Source organism: Carettochelys insculpta, chromosome 16 (genome assembly GCF_033958435.1).
Source record: "Carettochelys insculpta isolate YL-2023 chromosome 16, ASM3395843v1, whole genome shotgun sequence".
NCBI classification, from domain to species: Eukaryota; Metazoa; Chordata; order Testudines; family Carettochelyidae; genus Carettochelys; species Carettochelys insculpta.
Window position 1 is genome coordinate 30,356,186 of NC_134152.1, and position 23,433 is coordinate 30,379,618.

A 23,433-nucleotide genomic window follows, 5' to 3' on the forward strand; every position below is an offset into this window, starting at 1 on the left:
ACGGCAGCCCTGGGTGTGCCATGGGGCAGGGGTGCTCCACTAGACTGGAGCAGTCCCTGTCCACTGCAGCCCCAGAGATGCTGTGGATGGGGGTGCTCAGAATGAAGTTCCCCTGCCCACAGCTGTCCTAGCCACCCATCTCCCCAGGGCCACTGTGCACCAGCCTGTTTTGGCCCAGCTGGAGCGCCCTCACTGGCAGTAGCTCTGTGGGTCTGGAGCATCCCCTGCCCATACCAGTTAACTGTAGCCGGTAAGCCTCATCCAAGGTGGGGCTTACTGGTTAACCAGTTAAACTTTAATATCCCTCGTGCCAAGTAATTGAGTGGTTGAGTATTGCTAAGACCAGGAGTATATCTACTCTACAGAGATGGTACCAGCAGAGGTTTTTCTGTCTGTGTAGAGCACAACTAGGGTTTTTTTGTTTGTGATTTTTTTTTTTTTGGTTTGGTTTGGTTTGGTTTTTGCTATAACAAACTCGGTGAAGGGTGTGGCGATTTTTACACCTTTACTTAATGCAGCTCTGTGCCTGTAACTTTTCATATACTATATTGTCTCAGCTTAAAGTTAATTCTTCCCATCAGCTGAGAAGTGGCTAGTGTTGAATTGGGAAAGGACTGTTTATCTTTGTTCTTGAAAATTGCCAATTGGGCACAGTTAGGTTGTGATAATCTGAAAGAAATTGTACAAATATATTTAATTTTATCTTTATATTTTCCTCCCCCGTCTTTTTAGAGGCTGATAGTGTGCCTAGAAGAGTCTCTCTACATACATAACATACGAGACATGAAAGTGCTGCATACAATCAGGGAGACACCCCCCAATCCTGCTGGTAAATATTTGTCCGGGAGCTCACTTAATTTAGGAAACACACGAACTGTATAGTCCCTTTCATTGAATGTGACTGTTTCTTATAGAAATTTTGTGTAGAGTTCTCATTAATGGTGCAAAGTGGGAGTCAGTATCTAAACACTGAAATATGTTCAGTTTTAAAGGGTGCTGAGTATGCCCAGTGACACTAGGTGGATTTTTAAGAATTTCTTTGCATGCATACCACCAAAAACAAGGAAATCTCAGCCATCCTAAAGGAAACTACTTTTTTTCAGTAACTTTTTTTCCCTAGTCTGGTGAAAAATGTCCTAGGGATGTTGTTTAGACTCAGACATTATGATGTCTGCTTTAAAAACTGATGGTTTTAAGATTATCCAGCCCCTCTACCATTTGTTTGTTCTTAAGACTTTGGCTGAGAGTTACTTTCTAATATTCCGTACCTTGATCTGAGTATAAAACTAAACCTCTGGCTGAGTTTTGGCTTCTGTCTCCTCAATCCTTTTTTCCTTATCCATCATAGGCTTGTGCGCCTTGTCAATAAACAATGACAACTGCTATCTGGCCTACCCAGGAAGTGCAACAATTGGAGAGGTGCAAGTCTTTGACACCATCAATTTGGTGAGAGCCCTTGTCAGTGCTACCATCACCTTTTAAGATATGCTTCTGTGAGAAATACAAATTCAAGTCACATGAGATCATTGTTGTGGGAGGAGGTCTTTGATGTAGTTAATCTGTTATTGCAGCTGGTGAGAATGTAGTAGAACCTAGTAAAAGCATAATGTTACATGTGACCACTAGGTAGTGTTGAGTGTTATAACACTTAAGATAGAAATAGTATTTTTAGGTCTTTCAGTCACAATTAATGCATATGAATAACAACTTAAAAATAGTCATGACTAATTGCACTGCTAAACAAAAATAGGATGCCAGTTTCATGTTGTTATAAATATTTTTGATGTTTTTCTACATTTCCAGGTATACTGATTTCAGTTGCAACACAGACTACAAAGAGTACAGTACTTTCTTCATATTTTTATTACAAATATTTGCACTGTAAAAATGCAACAAAAGAAATAGGATTTTTCAGTTCACTTCATACAAGTCTGCTCAGTCCTACTTCTTCTTCAGTCAGTCACTAAGACAAGCTGCTTTGTTCACATTTGTTTATAATGCTGCCTGCTGCTTATTTACAGGGTCACCTGAAAGGGAGCACTCTCAAAGCATGTTGTAGCCTGCATTGCAAGGGATTTACATGCCAGATATGCTAAACATTTGCATGTCCCCATAAGCTTCAATTTGTAGGATCTAAAGTTTTACGTGGATTTCATTTAAAATGCAGCTATGTAAAAAAATAAATTAGCCATTTGTAAGTTGCATTTTATTCATAGATTTTGAACTATAGTAGTTGTATGAGGTGAGTTGAAAAATGCTGTTTATCTTTTTTGTGGTGCAAACATTAATAATAAAAATATAAACTAAACACTATACACTTTGTATTCTGTGTTGTAATTGAAATGAATATATTTGAAAAAGTAGGAAAACCTCCAAAATATTTATAATGAATTTAAATTGTTATTCTGTTGTTGAACCATGAGATTAATAGTGGTTATGAATAACAGTTTTAATCTCATTTTTGTTATTTTTTTTAAATCTTGTGACAGCTGAGGGGCAATGTGAGGGAGGGAAGTAATGAAGGGTCATGTGTTCCCTCCCCCTGTCCTCAACACTGTGGATGAGAGGGGCCGGGGCCAGCATGTATAGCCATCCCATCCATTGGATGTTTTGGGGAAGTTGCCTTGAGCTCCATGCTTTGTGGGATTCGGGGGAGCTGGGGAAGTAGTGGGAGGCCTGGCAGTAGAGGTTGGGCCCCTGCTCTGCACTCACCAGTGGTGGGAAGCAGAGCGAATCATCCTCAGCCAACTCTATGCCCCTGCTTCCAGCTGTGTTGTGAGGGTGAGGGGGCTTGGGAGAAGGAATGAAACCACCTTCCACATTCACCAGCTGCGGGAAGCAGATTAACATGACTGGGAGCCAGGAGAGCAGAGCAGGCTGTAGCTTGGTCACTGTACTTCCCACTGCCACTGGTGAGTTGCCAGGGGGAGGAACATGACTCCTGCTGATGATGATGCTAGATGCCTGGGCCATGTCCCTTGGAGCAGAGGACTCTAGGGAAAGAGGTGGAGTGGGTATTTGGAGGGTAGGAGCTTGAGATAAGGGGTGGAGAAGGGGTGCAGTGAATCATAGAATCATAGAACACTAGGACTGGAAGGGACCTCGAGAGGCCATCGAGTCCAGCCCCCTGCCCCAATGGCAGGACCAAGTACTATCTAAACCATCCCCGACAGACATCTATCTAACCTGGTCTTTAAATATCTCCAGTGATGGAGATTCCACAACCTCCCTTGGCAATTTATTCCACTGTTTGACCACCCTGACAGTTAGGAACTTTTTCCTAATGTCCAACCTAAACCTCCCTTGCTTCAGTTTAAGCCCATTGCCTCTTGTTCTATCCTCAGAGGCCAAGAAGAACAAGTTTTCTCCTTCCTCATTATGACTCCCTTTTAGATACCTGAAAACTATCATGTCTCCCCTCAATCTTCTCTTTTCCAAACTAAACAAGCCCAATTGTTTCAACCTTTCTTCATAGGTCACATTCTCTAGACCTTTAATCGTTCTTGTCGCTCTTTTCTGGACCCTCTCTAGTTTCTCCACATCTTTTTTGAACTGTGGTGCCCAGAACTGGACACAATACTCCAGCTGAGGCCTAACCAGCACAGAGTAGAGCGGAAGGATGACTTCTCTTGTCTTGTTCACAGCACACCTGTTAATGCATCCCAGAATCATGTTTGCTTTTTTTGCAACAGCATCACACTGTTGACTCATTTAGCTTGTGGTCCACTATAATCCCTAGATCCCTTTCTGCTGTAGTTGTTCCTAGACAGTCTCTCCCCATTCTATATGTGTGAAACTGATTGTTCCTTCCCAAGTGGAGCACTTTGCATTTGTCCTTATTAAACTTCATCCTGTTTACCTCAGACCAAAGGGTAGGTTGTCCAAGGCCCTGTACCCTGCTAGAGACAGCCCTCTCCAGGGCTGGGGTGCATCAGAGAGGAGTCACCTGAGGGCAGGGGCATGTCACATGGCCAGTGCTCCTCTTGTGTCCTCCTCCAACAGTCCTAGCTTTTTCCTTAAGATACCTTTTGTGCAGCTGATCTTTTTTTATGAATGGTGATGTTAATGTTTTAAGGCAGTTGTACATTCCAGTATATAACTAGGGCTAAAACAGTTAATGTGCGATTGTCTGGCTTCTCTTAAAGAAGGTAAAGCTGGATTTTAAATTTTTTTTTGTCTGCACTGTAATGAGTTCTGTATTTTATTGGCTTATTCTTGCAGAGAGCAGCTAATATGATCCCAGCTCATGATAGTCCCTTGGCTGCATTGGCTTTTGATGCAAATGGCACTAAACTTGCCACAGCATCAGAAAAGGTAGGTTTTGGTTTGGTTGTGACTGTGGATCAGGATGAAACTTGCTTTGTAGTGTTTCATAATATCCTAAATGTTTCGCAAATACTGGAAGAAAAAAAAAGTTGGCTGATAAAATTAAAACTCTTTGTAATAGGAGCTACTGATATGGTGGATGTTTGGTAACAATGCTTTTTAAATAACTACGTTATATCTGATTGATTGGGGAAGTCCAGACTACAATCAGTGATGAAGTATATTGGAAGTTAGCTATCTTGCATATTATTAGATAGGAAGAATCATAAACCAGAAAAAGACAGTAAAAGTCATAGCAGAATAGAGAAAAATGACTAGCCTATAACTGGCACAGACTACTACCTTCTGTCTGAATGGCACAAATCAGCCAAGCTCATCTCATCCCATATTAGATTGGACCATGCCACTCTCTCAGAAATGAACAGAAGTGCATGCCATTTTCTGTATTTATTTTTAAAGGGTTCCATTCTTAGGAGATATAATGCCAGTTACATTTCCTTTCCATGAGGAAAACAAATTCTGTTATAAATATACTCAGAAAGGGAAAAGGCTCCTCCTTGATGCATAACTGCTCTTTAAATTTGTAGGTCAGCTATTAATCCCATCCCCTTTCTGCTTTTCTCACCTGCTAAAAATAAACCCTGTGGATAAATGTGATTGGCTTATGTTGGGTGACTCTTATCTGGGGTGCAGCAGTTGTGACAAGAATTGCCAAGTATGAACTGCTTGTGATGGTACTCTGATCTCTGTGAACTCTGATTAGAGTGAGAACCACAAAGCAGGTATTTAAATTGAGGAATGAGGCTTGGTTTTTCTCTTCGTAGGGTACAGTGATCCGAGTCTTTTCCATTCCAGAGGGACAGAAACTCTTTGAATTCCGAAGGGGAGTGAAGAGGTGAAGTTTAAAAAAAAAAAAAAAAAAAAAAAGCTCATTCTCTGAAGCTTGTTCTTTGCAGCAGATTTCCAATGCATTTTGTAGCTGACCTTTTGTATAGCCATGAGTCATAGTAACTGAAGTAAGTTTATACTGCACTACAATTGATTCTGGATTCCTTAAAGTGACAGACCAGGTCTGTGAGAAAGCAAAAGAGAATATAGCCCGCTGCAGCGGTGTGTGACTTGACCAACAGCCTGCCTGTTTTTTGCAGACCTCTGAACTATTCCCCCTGTAATACACAAGCTGTCAGTGTGCAGGGGTATCAGTACACATTGAAACCTGCCAGCTACAGCACAACTGCTTGTAGTGGGGTAATAATATTGGTATTGGGAAAGATACCTCTCCTGCTCAAGATTTGTGAGGTTTAGTTCTGACATCTGAACTACTGAAGGGCTTTAGAGATTTAACACTGATGAGGGGGTAGCTGTGTTAGTTTATATCCACAATAACGACAAGAAGTCCTATGGCACCTTACAGACTAACAGCTATTATGGAGCGTAAGCTTTCGTGGGCAAAGACCCTCTTTGTCAGATGCAAACATATGATGAAATGGGTCTTTGCCCACAAAAGCTTATGCTCCAAAATATCTGTTAGTCTGTAAGGTGCCACAGGACTTCTTATTGTTTTTTGTCCAAAACTGAGTTTGTTCGTTGGACTGCTGAACCGCATTATTTAGAAAGCTGTATTAGTTTTAAACACTGACAGCTGATTATTGCTTAGTATATCATGAAATGCTGAAGTTAGCCTAAAAATTGTAATTGTAAGGAGGAAGAATTCTGTCCTGATTTTTAGGATGATTTCCAACCAATCTCTTTCCCTGACTCTCCCCACCATCCCAATTAGAATTGAGCAAATAAGTTCAAATTGAGCCAGGTGTTCTCCTATTGAACGAGGGAAAGGGGACACAAAAATGTCTTGCTCTTACAGTTTCTCCTGATATCAAGCCCTCCAAAAGCCTTGCAAAAAGAAAAGGCACTGAAGGCCTGAGTTCTAAAGTAGAAAAGCTTATTTTGAAAGCTTGAGGCAAGAGAGAACATATGTGACAGGCTTGCAGTAGGGAGAGAGAAGGGAACAAAACAGAAGTCTTGAAGTACACTTTTGAAAAAATGGCATACATATGGTGATATTTACTTCATTACAGAGCATCCAAAACTGTTTTGGCATTTAGGGAAAATGTGTTGGTTTTTTTCACCTAACTCACTTTTGCAGTGTACATGTGCAATACATACTGTAGCTGATGAAAAGGCAGTTTAACATTTTTCTTTTAAATCTATTTTTTTTAAAAATTAGACATCTGTGTACGCTTAATACATGCACCTGGTAACCTCCTTTCAGTGTGATGGTTCATTACTGCCTTTAGGAAAACCAGTACTCTTTCACCTCACAATAATTTGTTACTAGAATTGCTTCTGCAACTGCTCTCTTCATAAGAGACTTTGGGTGTTGCTGAGTGGTGAGCAAAATCTTAGGGTGGGGAGAGTAACCACACTAAACTTTAAGGGCCAGTCTACCTGATGTGGAGAGATCAATATAAGTTACACAACTTCAGCTACATAAATAACGAAGCTGAAGTCAACATATTAGGTCTACTTGCCACAGTGTCTTCACTGTGGTGTATCAACAGGAGATGCTCTCCCATCAACTCCCCTGGTGCTTCTCATTCTGGTGAAGTACCACAGTCGACACAGTGATCAGCAGTCAGTTTATGAAGTCTCTGGACTCAGTACATCAACCCTGCTGGATTGATTGCTGCTGGTCCATCCATCTACCTTGAGTGAGCCTCATTACTACTACATACACCTTTTAGCTGTCATCTGAATATTGTTTCAGCGGAAGTGTAAATTGACCACTTAGGAATTTTATGTTGAAGAATGAAAGTGGTGTTTTTTATGCAGTGTATCTTTCATGAGTTTGAGTATTTGTAAGGATGGAGTTAAATTCTTTTCAGATCTACTTGTTAGCTATTCAGTGGTTAGCCTAACAGGACAAGGGTGGAAATCGTCCTGGAATCTGGCTTTAATTGAGGATCTAATTTTGAGATCTATAGATGTTTTCATAAACTACAAAATCTTAATATTATAGCTTTGATTTTTTTCATTGTACTTAAATCTCATTCAATTTCCAGTTATCGTTAATAATGAATAGGTGACAGTCTGCTTTTATGGAGTTTCATCAGGAGTTCAGAAGCAAGCGGCCATAAGGAACAATCCTTTTCCTCAGACTTCTCCACCTACACAACTGTATTTTATAATAACAAATTCATATCTTATTAGCTCAAATGTGTTCAAGCAGGTTTTTGCTTGTTTGCCAGTGTTACGAGAAGCTTCTAACTTAAGAGAATGGATCAGTTATGTATATATACTCTGCCTTTTACAGCAGTGACAAGCAAGGTCTTGTGCTTAACCTTTAGCTATACTTGACATTGATTGAAGGCTCTGATATCCTTCCAAAATGTTCAAAATACATGTTGAGTGCTTTTACTTTTCAAGGTTAGAAGTACTTTTTTTGTGAAACTGACTGTAAACCAAAAAGCACTTATTTATAGATCTCTCAGAGGGTCGTTTGGTTTCTACTAGTTTCAATGAGCATATTTTCAAAAATGTAAATTTTTGCTTTCTTTTTTCATTTTAAACTGAGAATGTCCACAAAGACTAGATGGCAGCAGAAATCTGTGTGGCAGTGTTGGCAGATAAAAACCCAGATAAGATGATACCACTCTCTCAACCACCTAGGCTCAATCTTGGTGACCTCTTTGATTCTTTTTTTCTTCCCTTTTGCAAACTCTCCCTTCCAGACCAACATTTCTAAAATGTGTCCCTTTGTCAGTAGTAAGATACTTGTTCATGCTCTGATAACTTCCCTTCTTGGCAATTGTAATCTTCTCCTCTAGCCTTCACTTGCCCATGCTGTACTCTTTCCTTGTCTCTGTATATTCAAATGGGAAGATAGTTTTGTTTCTCTCTGATCTGACCATCTCTCTGCAACCACAGATCTCTGAAAAGACACCCTCCTTCCACATTGTCAGATCATCTCTGCAAAGCCCTCAGTACACCATTTCTGCTTACATCTCTTCATTCATCTTTTCCAACAGCCCCCCTTACAGACCACTCAAGCCTGTCTTCTGAATTCTGCCTCATAGGTCTTACACTGCCTGCACTGACTCAAGGGTGCGAGCCCCAACCTCAGGGCAGACTGCTAGGAAGCAGGGCACAAGCCCCAAAGTACTTGTGAGTTCTATACTTAGATTTCACCAACGATTTATCAAATATAAACTCCTTAGGTACTAGAACAGCTTTAACATGGAGTCACATATTCCCCTTTGGTATTCTAACCGATCTAGTTATCCAGATGAGCATACCTTTGAGGTAGATGGAACCTACTACCTTTCTGATAAATGGTCCCTTACTTTTAAGAATCTCGTCAATATTCAGATTGTTCCAATCCCAAAGGACCTTAAAATGTCATCAGGTTCAGTACCTGCCCTCATGGAAGGACTAAACACCACCTAGATCAACCCTGATACATGTTATCTGACTGCTCTTAAATATCTCCAATGATGGAGATTCTACAACCTCCCTAAACAATTTATTCTCATGCATAACCACCCTTATGAGAAATTTTCCTTCACATCCAACTTAAACCTCCCTTGCTGCAGTTTAGGTCCATTACTACTTGTCCTACCCTCAGAAGTTAAGGAGAACAATTTTTCTCTCTCCTCCTTGTAACAGCACACCACCTCTCACACCAAAGACAATACTTGTAGTCAGTCCTATAAAAAGCTATATGAAAAATCCCTAAATAGGGAAAGGAAACCACAGAATTATTTTACATGGTTAAAACAGGAAAATACATACACACAGATGAGTTACAGTCATGCATTTCAAAAGCCTAATAGGAGTTTCCATAATCAGCTAACTCTTGTATGGTCTTCAGGGCTAAGCAGCTGAGGTTCTCTTGCATATTCCTGGAAAAACCTGACCTCAAGGAATCCAAGCTGCATAGAGGTACCTAGTGCCTTTTGTTTGGGAGCTGCTTCCCTCTCCTCCCATGTTCAAATTCAGTTTCTCAGAGGAGTCCACTTGCAGGACTCATCTTTACAGGGGTGGGATGGGAGAGAGAAGCAACAAATGTATTTTGTCCTCTTAACGTCTCACGATAGTCAGTTTGGTATTCATGGACCATTCCTGTAGGGAACGATATAACACTTTCTGTTGAAGATTAACTGTTCCCAGTAACAGGTCTATCTCTTCTATCTGGTGATTTCTGTTTCCTGGGTGGCACAACAGCATTTGCTTCAGAGCTGGGCGGCTTGGAGAGTGGTGGATGCTAGCCTGGAACTGAGCTCTGAAGACAGATCTAGCAGCAATGTAGAAGCAAGGATGGCATGGCAGGGCATGGTGTTGTCATGTGTTTGGTCTCAGTGGTCTGCAGAGCTGGGTCCTCAGTCAGCAGATTCCACTCTCTGACCATCCAGCTCTGAAAGCAGTGATACAGAAGTAAGGACGACATAGGTGTGGTGTTGCCAGCGGCAGTGCTAAAGTAAGGTAAGGCACTGCTTTCAGAACTGAGCATCTGGTCAACCTTAACAGCCACTGCTCTTCAGTTGCCCAGCTCTGAATGCGGTACAGAAGCGTAAGGGTGGCAATACTGTGACTTCTAACATAACATTGTGACCCTTCTGCAACTCCCTTTTGAGTCAGGATCCTCAGTTTGAGAAACATTGGTCTCCCCTGTGAAATCTGTATAGTATAAAGTAAAAGCACACAAAAAGGTCAGATTTCATAGGAGGACACCAGATTTCATGGTCCATGTTGTTTCTTGCATGGGTGTGAATTTGGTAGGGCCCTAAATATTGCTTTGCAATATGGATACAATTGTTATAAGCAAAATCCAATACCTGCAGCAACACCTAAGCATTCAGTAAAGTCCAAATGCTGAACCCATTCTTATAATAACTATTTTAACCATATGAACACACAGGTGAGCCAAGGCAATTCCAACTGTATGGTAACCATTGCTCAGTTGAGACATGGGGATCTTGGAAAGAGCTGGCACTGAGTCTGTCAGCCTCACAAAATCTTTCACCCACTCTTGTTTTCCTACTATTCAGTATGTCTGGAATAACTTTCAGTAGAATGTATACTAGCCTGCCTCCCTTTCCTTCCCTTCCCTTCCAAAGTGTGCCAGGCAGTATTGTACTTCCTCTTGCTTTTAGATTAGAAATTTTATTGGTGCAGGTACTTATTTGACACAGGTCGACGGCTGTAAAGTATCTGGTATGATTATGGCACTATGTGTGGCTGCACTAATCTATAGTATAAAACAGTAGAATAGGTATTGAAAAGACCTGATTCAAGTGTTTTGGTCTCTGTGATTCATTCAGTGCTTTGCCTCTCTTGAGTCTGTGAGACTCATTTCGCAAAGGCCATCAAGTTCATGTTAGAGGCACACTAGGATTTCACAACAGAAGAAGGTGTAAATAGTTGATAGCTTGTTTTCATGCTTCTTCAGATCTCTTTAACCATTTTGGTTTCAATATGTCACTGGTATAATACTGCCATTCCTGTGATACTTAACCGTGTAGTTGCACTCAGCTTTATGCAGAGATGGATAGGTAGAATTTAGATTTTGATGCCCACTAATTCCCAGTTGAAATCCAGTGAGTAGTAAAAAAGTGCAAACTCAGAAGCCTGAGATTCTGTCTCTCTGTGAGTGAATCAGGAAATTTCAACAGGAAGAATTCAGAATGTTCTCTAGAGATTGTTTTACCTCTTCTGATTCACAGGGGGCAGTGTACATAGGCTCTACATCCTTTGGAGGTCTTGGCTTAGGTGTGAGTGCTCTGTAATTCTCTGATACAAGGCTGAACAAGAAGAGCTGTCTTTTTCCTCCTCTCTGCTGCATTTCCTGATTTTTTTTTTTTTTCTGGCCTACACAATGTAGCTGTTTAATAACTGAGAAGGCTAGAAATAGTCAATGACAGACTCCTAAATGTTAGTGCGAGGAACTAATATTCTCCTTTTAAATGAGACTCATGAGCTCCATATTGCTTAATTATACTCTGTTTCCTGGGTGGCACAGTACTAGTACATAGAAATTCATGCAGTTACTTTCTTTTCTAGGTGTGTAAGCATCTGCTCATTGGCCTTCAGCATGGATGGCATGTTCCTCTCTGCATCCAGTAACACGGAGACAGTGCACATCTTCAAACTCGAGACTGTGAAAGAAAAGTAAGATTCAGCAATGCTCAAGAAATGGACTTAATTTGACAGTCTGAATTCTTAATAGCTTAGACATTTCCTTCTGTCGAAATCCCTTGCTTTTAGAAGCATGTCAGGACAATTGTGGATCAGCTGGCTTAATTCACCTGTTCAGATACACATTCTTCTCTGTAAAGAGGGTATTTCTGCTAATGAGAAAGTGGAACCCCCTTAGCAGAAGCATGTGGGGCGCATATATATTAAAATTACACATGTACCTGGTACTATACAAAGTCAGTCATTTCCCCCACCTGCATGTATCATAGCGCTGGCATTCAGATGCATGGAGTGCTGTAAAAGGCTGCAACTTAAACTGCGTAGGTTTGCTTGGGTGACAGAGTGGAGCATACTAACTCTCTAGATTATCATTTCAAAGGTGACCTGCAAAGGGAATTTGGATGTGTCCTGTCAGCTGCTCCATAATGCATAAAGGAGTTCTAGAAAGGTTTTTCAATTTTCCTGCACGATCTTTATTGGAAATTCAGATGTTGTGTTCTGTTTACTCAGACAGACTCTGGGGGTAATAGTTGAATTATTACACTAGATAAACAAGAGTGAAACTTGACTGAGGATGAAGAGACCTTTTATATTCCAGTTGCTTAAACTTTTGTGTTTTATACTTTGTAATGCAATTTTACAAATAGAAAAGAAAGCAATATAGCATTGTACCCCTTCAGTAAAGGTCGAAGAGTACACATAGTACATGAGATTTCCAGGGAGAAGCCCAACAAAAACAGGAGATACCAGATGTATCAGTAGTGTTATTTCTAAGAGGGAGGGTGCAAATAGGGAAAAGAGCCTTTATGTTTTACAAAGTAAAAAGATCGCTAGCCACCTTTCTCCCCTAGCAGGTTGTTTGAATATCAAAGTCCACAATAGAAGTCAACTTTTCTTTCTCTTCCTTATGAACTTTAGACCTCAGGAAGAGCCCACTACCTGGACGGGTTACTTTGGAAAAGTGCTTTTGGCCTCCACAAGCTATCTGCCCTCTCAAGTCACAGAAATGTTCAACCAGGGCAGAGCCTTTGCGACAGTCCGCCTGCCTTTCTGTGGGCACAAAAACATCTGTGCTCTTGCCACGTGAGTAAGGAGATGAGATTTTTTGTTTTTTTTCCCCCCCGAGGCCTGGTGTCAAGCAAGCAAACATTGACTGTAGATCAGTGGTGTCCAATAGGCACTTGTGGTTATCGTCTTTCCATATTCACCACAGCCCTGCCCCCTCCCCACCTTAAATAAATGCCTTCCACATCTCCCAAAGCCAGGCACTCCTTGCCCCTGCCCCACTTTAAATAAATGCCCTCCCCATCTCCCACAGCCAGGCTCCCGCAGCCCCTTCCCCCCCATTCTGATTTAATGCCAGCAACTTGCCAAGACTACCATCACTATGCGCTTCTGCCGCCAAGCAGTGGGGCGCGTGCATGGAGAGAGCAGATGGCACTCCCCGTGCCCCATTTAAAGGCTCCAAGAGCTGCATGTGGCTCCAGAGCCTTATTCGCCAAAATGCAGCATCCTGTTTACCACACGTGGCAAGTAGTAAACATATTGGACACAAGTGAAGACAATGTGCCAGCTTGTCTGGCATGTCAGGTCACATGTCTTATCTGTAGCTAAGTGGTTAATGTATAGAACACAAGAAGGTTGGACGATCACTTGGTAACCACTTCAAAGCTTCCTAATGCTTAGGAACAGTGTGTAAAAACTAATTACTCATAACTCGGCTGAAATAGAAGGCTTGATGTTTCTCGAAGGATGATTGTGGAATTAATTGCTCTTTTTAAAAGAGGATTTTGTGAGCTTCCAGAAATCCTTTATAGTGAAGGGAAGAGTGTTTTTAAAACAGGCTCAGACCTACGATACACATTCCCACTTAGTACTGAATGAAATGCTAGTACATTTGGTATTTAGATGTTGCAGTAGACTGTCCTGACTATCTAATTTAGGATACTTTAAAAGTAATTACAAACTCCAGGTTTGGCACATTCCTGAGAAAAGCTCTGGAATTTGGGTAAAAGTATAGTATTTATGCTTCTTTTTTTTTTTTTTTTAAATGACTTCACATATTTTAGTCTTCATTCTGTCTGAACCAAATGTGAAGTATTTCACACAGCTATTAAAGCAATAAACTGCAATATTAAATTTATGGAGAATTAATACATTTTTGCAGATCTGTGCAAACTTTACATTTAATAGTATTTCATTCAATCTCAGAATTCTATGCAGGAATTAAATAACTCTCACCACATGTCTGTGTGGTAGAGACATATATTACCTTGATAGATGGTGAAACTGAGTGCCATAGGGTGCCACAGCAAGTGAGTAGCAGAGGCAGTAAGTGAACCAATGTCTCTTGACTCCTTGTCTCCTTTAGCCATTAGACAACACTGCCTCCAAGGGTGAGTTAATTCATGTGTACAAAACTTAGGTGGATGGCTCCCTTTTAATGCCAATGGATTTTTTTGCTGAATTCTGCACATTATTTTTGTCATGGGACCCCTGCATATTGATACCAGATTTCTTACGAGGTGTAGTGAAGGAGCAAGTGATTGAAAAGTGATCACTTAGAAACCACTGTTTTCTGCTGGTATAAAACCGTCACGTGTCTAAAATGTGGTTTTCAGTGTCCTCTCCTAATCTCTTCTAGAATCCAGAAGATTCCCCGCTTACTGGTGGGAGCTTCTGATGGGTACCTCTATATGTACAACCTGGACCCCCAAGAAGGAGGAGAGTGCACGCTAATGAAACAGCACAAGTAAGTCCAGGCTTGATCCTAACTGAGTGCTTCGTCACACTTGTTTTTCTAATACGACTGGACTGACAAAAATCTCTCTTGTTCCAAAATTCATTTCCTCTTGCTGAACTCAAATCTTAGAGCTCATTTTTGTATTGATATTTTAAGAGCAGTGGCAGGAATTAAGTAACCTTTAGAATCTTCTTGCTTGTTCCTACCTAGTAACTGTTACATTAAGCATTAGTTTTGCAGCAATCCAGTCTTGGCGGGGAAAAAAAATCTTTAAATCAAGTCCTGGATAATCGACCACATTCCTTGGGTGAATGGTTCTATTAAGTAATCCTGTTTACTATTACCCATATTCAGGGTTGCCAGATTCTGCTGGTTTCCATCTGCATAGACTTTTTTTTCTTCCTAATTGTATTATTAAAGTAACACACACAAAAAACAAAGGCACATGAAGTGAGGTGTTCGCGGATAACACACAACACTTGACTGTAAGAGCTGTATACTCCCTCTGCATCCAGTCAGAGCTCTGCTATGGTTCATTCAGCATAGGTGGCAAATCCTATTTATGCAAGTACAGTTACAGCAAACCTGCGCCCCACTGAGATGAAAGACGGACGCTTAAGTGGCCCACTCACTAGCCCAGGTTGCCTATTGCTGATCTAGCATCAGCTTCCACGCTGTTTGGTCTTGTTATCCATTTGACATTGCTTAGATCAGGGGTGGGCAAACTTTCTGGCCACATGAGGGGTCAGAATTTGTATGGAGGGCTAGGTAGTGAAGACTAGGTGTGGCCTGACCCCCACAAGGATCCCAAGCCTTGTCTCCTATCTAGCTCCCCTTCCTGGCTCATCTCCTTTTGACCCTCTTCCTCCTGCCAAAACCTCATGCTCCATCAAAACCCCCTTGCTCCCTGGCTTCTGATCAGCTCCTGACCACACTGCTTAGAACACCAGGGCAGGTGGTGCTGCAGCCATGTTACCTGGTTGAAGCTTGTAGCTGCATCACACAAAGTGTCTGGGCTGACAGCACAGCATCTGTGTTACCCAAGCACTGGGAGGAGCAGAGGCTTCAGGGAGGGAAGCTGGGAGGGGCCTGGAGCTAACCTGCCCTGATTGGTGGTCAGGAGCAGGACGGAAGGGTCCTGCAGGCCAGGTGTGTCCCTCGGGCCATATTTTACTCCACTCTGATTTAGATTATTTGCCCTTAGTATACGTGATTAGCAGTTCAGTCCACCAAATGCTTTCTCTACAATTTCCTGAAAGGCTGGCACCTCTTGGTCACAGTGTAAGAACTGTGTGACACTGGAGACTGAAAAGGTGATTATTGATGAAAGGCATTCATAACATCTTAAATATTACGTGCACACATTTTTCTTGAAAGCCTAATGTGGAGGTCTTGTAATTGTATTTTTCCTATTTACTTGAACCACTTCTGCTCATCTAATCCCTTATTATCCCCACTAGGTTGGATGGCAGTATGGAGCCAGCCAATGAAATTTTAGAGTCTGCGTCGCATGACCGGCCACTAGTTGCGCAAACATATAGTGCTGCTGTGACAAAAGGTACTTATGTGCCTTCATCACCCACAAGACATGGTAAGGGTAACGCTGGAAAACCAGGAGGAAATGACTCTAAAGATGACTGTCCCAGTTGGCTTCTTGTGCTCTTTCAAATTTTAACCTTTATAACACTGTCAGCCTGTGATAAAGCATTGTTCCATTAGTTATAGTGGGGAGAAAGAGTAGCTGTTAAGTGATGCTGAGAGCCACTTTGGAGTCTTCACTGGACAAATAGTTTGTCTGAGCTACTTTCTGTGCAGTCTGGATGGAACTCGAGATTGAACAGAACTCAATATGTACTTAGATACCATAGTAATGTGTCCCTTAGATGATGACATTGTGTTAACCTTGCATAGTGTTGGGAAACCTCTTAGTACTGGCTTCTGCTCAGCATTTGGACTGCAGTCCCTGTTTTGCAAGAGTTGGGGAAAGTAACACAGTATTTCTTTTGCTGTCGTGCTGTTCTTTTCCACTGTCCCACTGGTCTCTGACATACAGATTAAATTTGTACAAGCTTGGTGGAGACCAGAATTTGAGTATATGAGAGTCACTGAAGTGAGTGGACACTGGGCATATCGTTAATATAATCAGTATGAGTGCCCTCAACTCCTTTTTGGGTGGCATACTGGCAGAAGACTTATAGCCTCTGTATAAATCCATGGTACATGCACATCTTGAATACTGCCTACAGATGTGGTGGCCTCATCTCAAAAAACATATTGGCATTGGAAAAGGTTCAGAAAAGGGCAGTAAAAATTATACGGAGTTTGGAATGGGTGCCATATGAGGAGAGATTAAAAAGACCTGGCTGTTTTAGCTTAGAAAAAAGGAAACTATGGGGGGATGTGATAGAAGTCGATAAAATTGAGACAAGTATGGAAAAAAGTGAATAAGAAAATGTTTTTACTTGTTCCCACAATGTTAAGAACAAGTGCTCACCAAATGAAATTAATGGGTAGTAGGTTTAAAGCTAACAACAGAAAGCTTTCTTCACGCAGTGCACAGTCGGCCTGTGGAATTCTTTGCCAGAGAGTGTGGTGAAGACCAGGACTTCAACAGGGTTCAAAAAAGATCTAGATAAATTCGTGGAGGCCAGGTCCATCAATGGCTGTTGGCCAGTTGGTAGGAATGGTGTCGCTAACCTCTGTTTATCAGAGGCTGGAAATGGGTGACAGGAGGGATCACTTTGGTGATTACCTGTTCTGTTCACTCTCTCTGGATCAGCTGGCATTGGCACTGTCAGAAGACGGGGTACTGGGCTAGATGGACCTTTGGTCTAACCCAGCGTGGCTGTTCTTATATAAGACTGAGCCATGGAGATCACATGTTTCATCTTCCCAGGGTGAACGCTGTTGATGACTGCAGCAATGTCTGGGGAAAGGGTCAAACTTGTGAATCCACCTGCCCAGAATAGAGGTGTGAGCTCTGCTTCAGTTCAGAAGCCTGATGATGACCTCATCAGCAAATCTTGGTTTAGAAAATTCCCATCTAGTGACAAAGCCGATATAGAACATCAATGGTGCTGTTGTACTTAGTGTCTTATGCTTGAGCTTATCAGAGTGTATCAGGAGCTTTCTTGCATCCAAGTTCCAGTCTTTGCTACTGATCCCCAAACACAGTCCCTGTTTCTCTGCAGCCTATACAGAGGATCTGGGTGCAGTGGGTGGAGCTTGCCTGGAAGATGAAACCAATGCACTGCGATTGGATGAAGACAGCGAGCATCCCCCCATGATTCTGCGGACTGACTGAACTTTTGTGCTGTGAACTCACTTGTAAAGCAGAGAATACTGGCCCCGTATTTCCTGAGGAATCTCTCGTGTGATGCTGCTATGAACTTTGGCATGAGGTTGGGGGAGAGGATGACAGACTCCAAAGCCAGTTTTAAACATTGTAGCTGTTTTCCTTATTCTATACCATGGGGCAAATACATGGTTTTCAATTCAGTGGCTTTTAATCTTGCTTATCTATTTTAGCTGTGTGTATTTTTCCTACTTTTGTTTTTTTTTTTTCCGCAGGGGAGGAGATTGGGATTTTTGTTGTTTGTTGCCGAAACCTGCTGTTTGTGCAGCCCTCGGAACCCACTGGCTTTGCATGCGTTCATGTGCCAAGCGAGCATAGGAGAGAGAAGCCACTTTATAACGCACTCGAGTTTGTATTTTTTTATATATGTATATAATAATTAGCATATATAAGGAAGGAGCAGAAAAGAGGTTCTGGATGCTGAGGCTGGGTCTGCACTGACAGGTTCATATGGTTTCCTATTCATTGCCTCATGACTGACATGCAGCCTTTAAGATGCCATGTCCTGCTTCTTGGGTTTCCACCTCCCGTTCCCTGAACCATTCGGTTAATTAAAATTCCTTCTGAATGTTGCTTTTTTTGTGGGAGTGTTCTATTTGTTAGGATGGAAAGCCTGTTTCCACTGTCCCACCAGTCTCTGACATACAGATTCAGTGTGTACTGGCTTGGTGGCTACCAGAATTTGAGTATATTAGGGCTCTCTGAGTGGAGACCAGATGTATAGTCAGTATAATCAGTATGAGTACCCTCAACTCCTGACTGGAATTTCTTCTGTCCCCAGGAATATGTAATACAGAAAGTGCCTGTACTGGAAAACCTTTTAGGGGAAGTAAAGCTAGGAAGGTGTAGTTATGTACTGGTTTTTGATGCGTGTTCTTCTGTCCTCGCTGTTTGGAGCTGTCTTCAAGCCAGGTTGGCCAATGTGCTGACCTAGGAGAGGTGTTTCAAGTTAATAACTTGGAAAGCACTTTCTTCCTCCCTCCGTTAGATCAGTTATATCCCAGTCAGAGCAGCAATAATCTCTCATTTTTTACCTGCTTTAATCCCTCAGAGCTAGGCCAGCATCTTTTGCACCAGGGACTAGATGGAGATCACTTCAGAGTCTATCAGCCCTGCTCTTTAAATGGCCTTAAGGTTATGCATTGGGAAGATACAACATTCCTCTTGCCTTTCCTTGTCTACGTCCACTTTAGATCTGAGCATCCTTACTCAGTAGTGATGGTTCAGAAATTGTGGAATGCTGATGTAAATAGAAATGACTATCCACTCAAGAGTTTTGAGAGTTCCTAATCTTCTCTCAAGGGTTCATTGGATGGCTAACTTGCCTTGCGTGTTGTCTCCATTTCCAGCAGCTTGAAAAGCACTTATGGTACATGGAAAGGGATGATTACCCTTTGGCCAGCTCTCGAATGACTCTTCTTGAACTGCTGTGACCCTGGCTAGGAGTCGTCAAGGTAGCATGATGCTGCCATCTATTTATAATGTGCCTTTTGCTAAATCTTGAATATGTTAGGTGAGCAAAATGATTTGTATATCCTTTGGAGTGTGAGTGTTGCTTTCCTTAACTTTAAGCCTCCTCTATCTTTCAGATAGTGAAACTGATGACCCATCTCTCACTCTGGCACCTCTTTAAAACAAACCAAAAACCCCAAACAAATTTGTGAAAGCACTCAAGGAGACTCCTGGTTCTGTTCCCCTTTTGTTCCAATCTAAGTTTCTTGCCAATCATATAAAACCATGGTGCTGGTTAGATTTAGGATTTGCTACAATATGTTCTTTTGAATCAGGGCTGGTAGTGACAGTTTGTCCCTGTAGCTCAGCGCCTCTTTTAAGGGAACAGAGGACAGTGGTAGCCCCTGCCAAAGACTCCAATTACGTACACACTTGTCTGTAATGATGCTGTCATTATAGCTTTGTTAGTCAAATCAGTTTCCTGGAAGAGAATCTTCATGATTCTTTTCCAACCCTCCAATCCTTCTCCTGTAGTGGGAAAGGCATCTGATTTGCCTCTAGCCACTTCCAGAGCCCTTCGTTGTTCTGGTTACATTGAATGGAGCAACTAGTTTGGGCTTCTTCAGTAGTTTTCCTGTTAGTATATTTTGTCTAAAATGTTGATATCTCATTAACTCTGAACTTCAGGCTCTGTCAGAAAACTAAGTCCCAGGAATAAAATTTAGTACCATTTGTGAACCTCCAGGGGCTTTGTTGTGGAACTTACAACTTTAGGGAAGCCTGAAATGTGAGCAAATACAAGCTCAGCAGTTTTTGTGGATAGCCTTATAGCTATCGAGAGACTTCAGTTTTGTTTCTGGTCATGCCAGTTTTGGTAACCCATTTGGAAGCTTGAAATAAAATTTATTTCCATTGGAAGAGCTTGCAATAAGCAATCACGAGCACCACTGATGTAACGTAGGTCTGGTAAAATGTACAAGCTTTACAACTTTTGATTTGTAACAGCTTCAAAAATACTTCCCTCCATTCCAGTGTAAACTAAGGGAATTTCCTGTCAATGTTGCCCGTTTGTAAAAAGTTAGTGCTAGAGTACAACACTTACACCTGTCAGCACATCCATAGTTAATGTTCCAACACCAACCTTAGCTCTGTTCCCATTCACAATTCTGCTACAGCTGAAGTTGATAATTTCTAGAATCTTGACCCTCCTGTGCAGCCCAGGGGAAATTCTTACTCCTCCAGCATCCCCCTATGAGCCAGAGAGCCCAGCTTATCCCATCACTATTGTATCTACCTGTCCAATGGAGGGAACAAAGGAGCCACTTTCAAGAGATCTGTCTGTATCCAAACCACTCCACACACCTCCTGATTACTGATTCTAGAATACAGGGATGGCTGGCTTCTGCTTCTATCCCAAAGGGAAGGAGTCAGCTTGCATGCAGGCCCTGCTTGACAACCTTTCTATCAGACAAGATGTGACTCCCATATCTCCTACCTGGTCCTGTCTCTTAGGTCAGTCACCACTTGTCGTGTGAATTCAGGGACTGCGACATGTTCATTGCATCTCCTGTTCCATTCCCTGCACAGATCTCCAACATTGCACTAACCGAAGTGGGAACATGATCAGCAGTAACTGGCTGCAGCCAAATTTAGGAGTTCTCTTCCGCATAGGGCTTAATCTCAAGTATTAAGGACCTGCTTTATAGTGACATCCCACTCTTCCATTATGTATCCTCATATGACCAAGGAGCATGCTATTGGAATTGCTTTACTCCACGCGGCAGGTGGTGTTAAAACCTTTAACTGTGAATTTCCTGAGTTCCTGGTGTGATTTTAGCATTCTAATGGGCAAGATATTCTCAGCTATACATTTTTAAATCAAAGGCTTAATTTTAACAGGAAAGCTTTTGGGGGGGAAAGGTCAGTACGTGGCGAAGTGTATAACCAAAGATGCTGTATTGGGGTGGGGGCGGGGAAGAACAATGTATGTATAGACTTGGAGGTCTAAACTCCAATGTTAGTAGGTTCTAATGTTACCAGTTCCCACTGAGTACCATAGGTAGAGAAGAGGCAGCATTTCACATACTTTTGTTAGTGTACATAGATAGTAAGTGTGATTCGCATCTGCTTGCAGTCCGTCAGTTCTGCTAATCTTGTTTTGTTGTGAACAGAAGATGTGTTGCCTGCCTTGGACTCTCCCTGTAACGTTGCTCTTATAGTAGATAAATCTAGCCATTAAAAGCAACTGGGCATGGTTGAGAGGGTGAGAGAGCAAAGTAGAATCCTGCAGGGAGTTCATAAAAGCTGCTGCTTTTTCGCTAAGGTCCAAGTTGAGCCAGGCATTGAAGCCTATGAGTAGTCCCAATGAAATCAGTTGGGTTCAGACTTAAGCATCTTGCTGAATGGGAGCTGGAATGAGGCATTCTGAGGACTAATACAGTAGGGCTAAATTTCCATACAGGCATATGGGGAAAGCTATAGCCTTTTTTGAAAAAATTGCTTCAGATTTCAAATAAACGTCAGTAGAAGTACAAACTGGATGCTGTTTCCTTAGCTATCTCACAACAGGAGTTTCCAGAAGAAGGGAAAGAATAAAGGGAGACCAGTTGGAGAAGTTACTGCCACTTAATAAATCACCAGGATTGTGATTCTGATGAGCAGAATGTTTTTTCTCCTGGAAATCTCACTGGTGCTTCCTTGGTTCCAATGTTGGCATTTGCCCAAAAGATAACGTGTAATAAGGTTTTAGAATTTCTTTCCTAGAAGGTCACCTCAGCTACTCTGCATATTTTTCTCTTTTATATGCAAACCAATTGTTGCTGTCTGGGGAATAATCAGGTCCTCCCACCCTCCAGAGCGTTGTCTGTGGTCATAATCACTGCAGTTGCACAGCTCGAAACCCCAACTGCTTTAGAAGTTTACCCATTATGGTTAAAATTCAACTGCAAATAGTGCACTAAAGTTTTGATTTAACCTATTAGTACTTGAGGTCAAGGTTTCAGTGTTTTCTCTAGATGTTCAAGCATAATTCTTCGTGGCTGGGAGTAACGCCATATGTTGAAAGGAGATTAAACTCTTAAGATGCTAATGCCCCTTGGGAAAGTGCTTGCAAGCAAGGGAGTCTGGCTCCGGGTCTGTGAATAACTCACTTCAAATTGCAATTTCACAATTGAAGGCACTTAGCAATTTCATTTAAGCATCTTTAATACTTAGCTGGCACAATCCATCTCCGTAAAATCGCAGACAACGGGTTTTCACTCTGGCTTCCAAGTAGCAACTTTTCCTTGTCCTTCGTGGGTGTCTTGTCTCTATACTGTTGATTGTATAGTTGCCGTAACTGCACATTGTTCCTTACATCCTTTTTAAAGACATTGATTCATTTGTGGGCGGGTGGGGAATTTGATAGTAGCTCGTGCAGGGATTCAGCCTCTAATCCCCAGCTACTGAATTTAATGGAGTCAGTCTTTCTCAGCCCTCTCCACCCAGTCAAATTTTTCCCTTTCCGATTGGCTTCCCCTCACCTGGTGGAAGCTGCATCCTGCATTGCTAATACACTTCTATTGGATGACTGTTGATGGAAAAATCTGTTCACAAGTAACATTCCACACTACTAGGTGTCCAGCTCTTATTGCTAACCCATCGCTGTTCAAATTTTATAATTGCTTCAGAAATTAAACCTGTGTCGTGATATGTATTTTGTGTCTGTATTCATTGGCTATGTGAAAGCAGAGCCTCTTTCACCATAGATGACTTTGTATAAAAGAGAAGAGCACGAATTCTGATAGAGCTGTAATGGGTAGAGGTGCAGCCAATGCTGCTGAGTACCTGCTGTCAAGGGACACCATCAGTGTTAGTTTTACCTTTTATGAAATGTTGCAGAGATGGTTGTGAAACCATGCAAGGATAACTGGTAACTTTCACCTCCCAGTAGGGTTACCAATTTCCTACTTGCACAAAATCAGACGCCCTTGCCCTGCCCTTTCTCAGAGGTCCCACCCGACACCTTCCCTCTCCCTCTGTCACCCACTTTCCCTACCCGTGCTCATTCATTTTCCCCAGGCTGGCTTGGGGTTGGTGGAAGTGCTCTGGCTTGGGGTGCAGATTCTGAGGTGGGGCTGGGGATGAGGAAGTTGGGATGCAGGGGGGTGCTCAGGGCTGGGGACTGGAGCCGAGGGATTGGGGGTACGGGAGTGGTCTCTGGACTGCAGCAGTAGGATACAGGCTTTGGGGTGTAGGTCTAGGGGTACAGAAATGAGGGATTCAGGGAACACGAGGGGGCTCTGGACAAAGGGTTGAAATGCCAGGGGGGTGCAGACTCAGGGCAGGGGGCTGGAGATGAGGGCTTGGGATGTAGCTCTCTAGG

At 42.1% G+C, this 23,433-nt stretch overlaps 1 protein-coding gene across 2 annotated transcripts in view; it reads left to right on the top strand.

Annotated features, from left to right (window-relative positions):
- The window catches only part of WIPI2 (WD repeat domain, phosphoinositide interacting 2), a 45,387-nt gene extending 22,629 nt beyond the window's left edge, over positions 1-22,758 (top strand). Inside the window, exons 4-12 of one of the 2 annotated variants that reach the window (XM_075010564.1) lie at positions 733-829; positions 1,349-1,446; positions 4,222-4,314; positions 5,151-5,221; positions 11,386-11,493; positions 12,439-12,603; positions 14,165-14,272; positions 15,724-15,854; positions 17,834-22,758. In XM_075010564.1, the coding sequence (XP_074866665.1) occupies positions 733-829; positions 1,349-1,446; positions 4,222-4,314; positions 5,151-5,221; positions 11,386-11,493; positions 12,439-12,603; positions 14,165-14,272; positions 15,724-15,854; positions 17,834-17,994 (1,032 nt within the window). In that variant the 3' untranslated portion in view covers positions 17,995-22,758. Of the gene's footprint in view, positions 1-732; positions 830-1,348; positions 1,447-4,221; positions 4,315-5,150; positions 5,222-11,385; positions 11,494-12,438; positions 12,604-14,164; positions 14,273-15,723; positions 15,855-17,454 lie in introns of both variants that reach the window. The other variant, XM_075010565.1, reaches the window with a different exon arrangement.
- Positions 22,759-23,433: the final 675 nt, after the last annotated feature.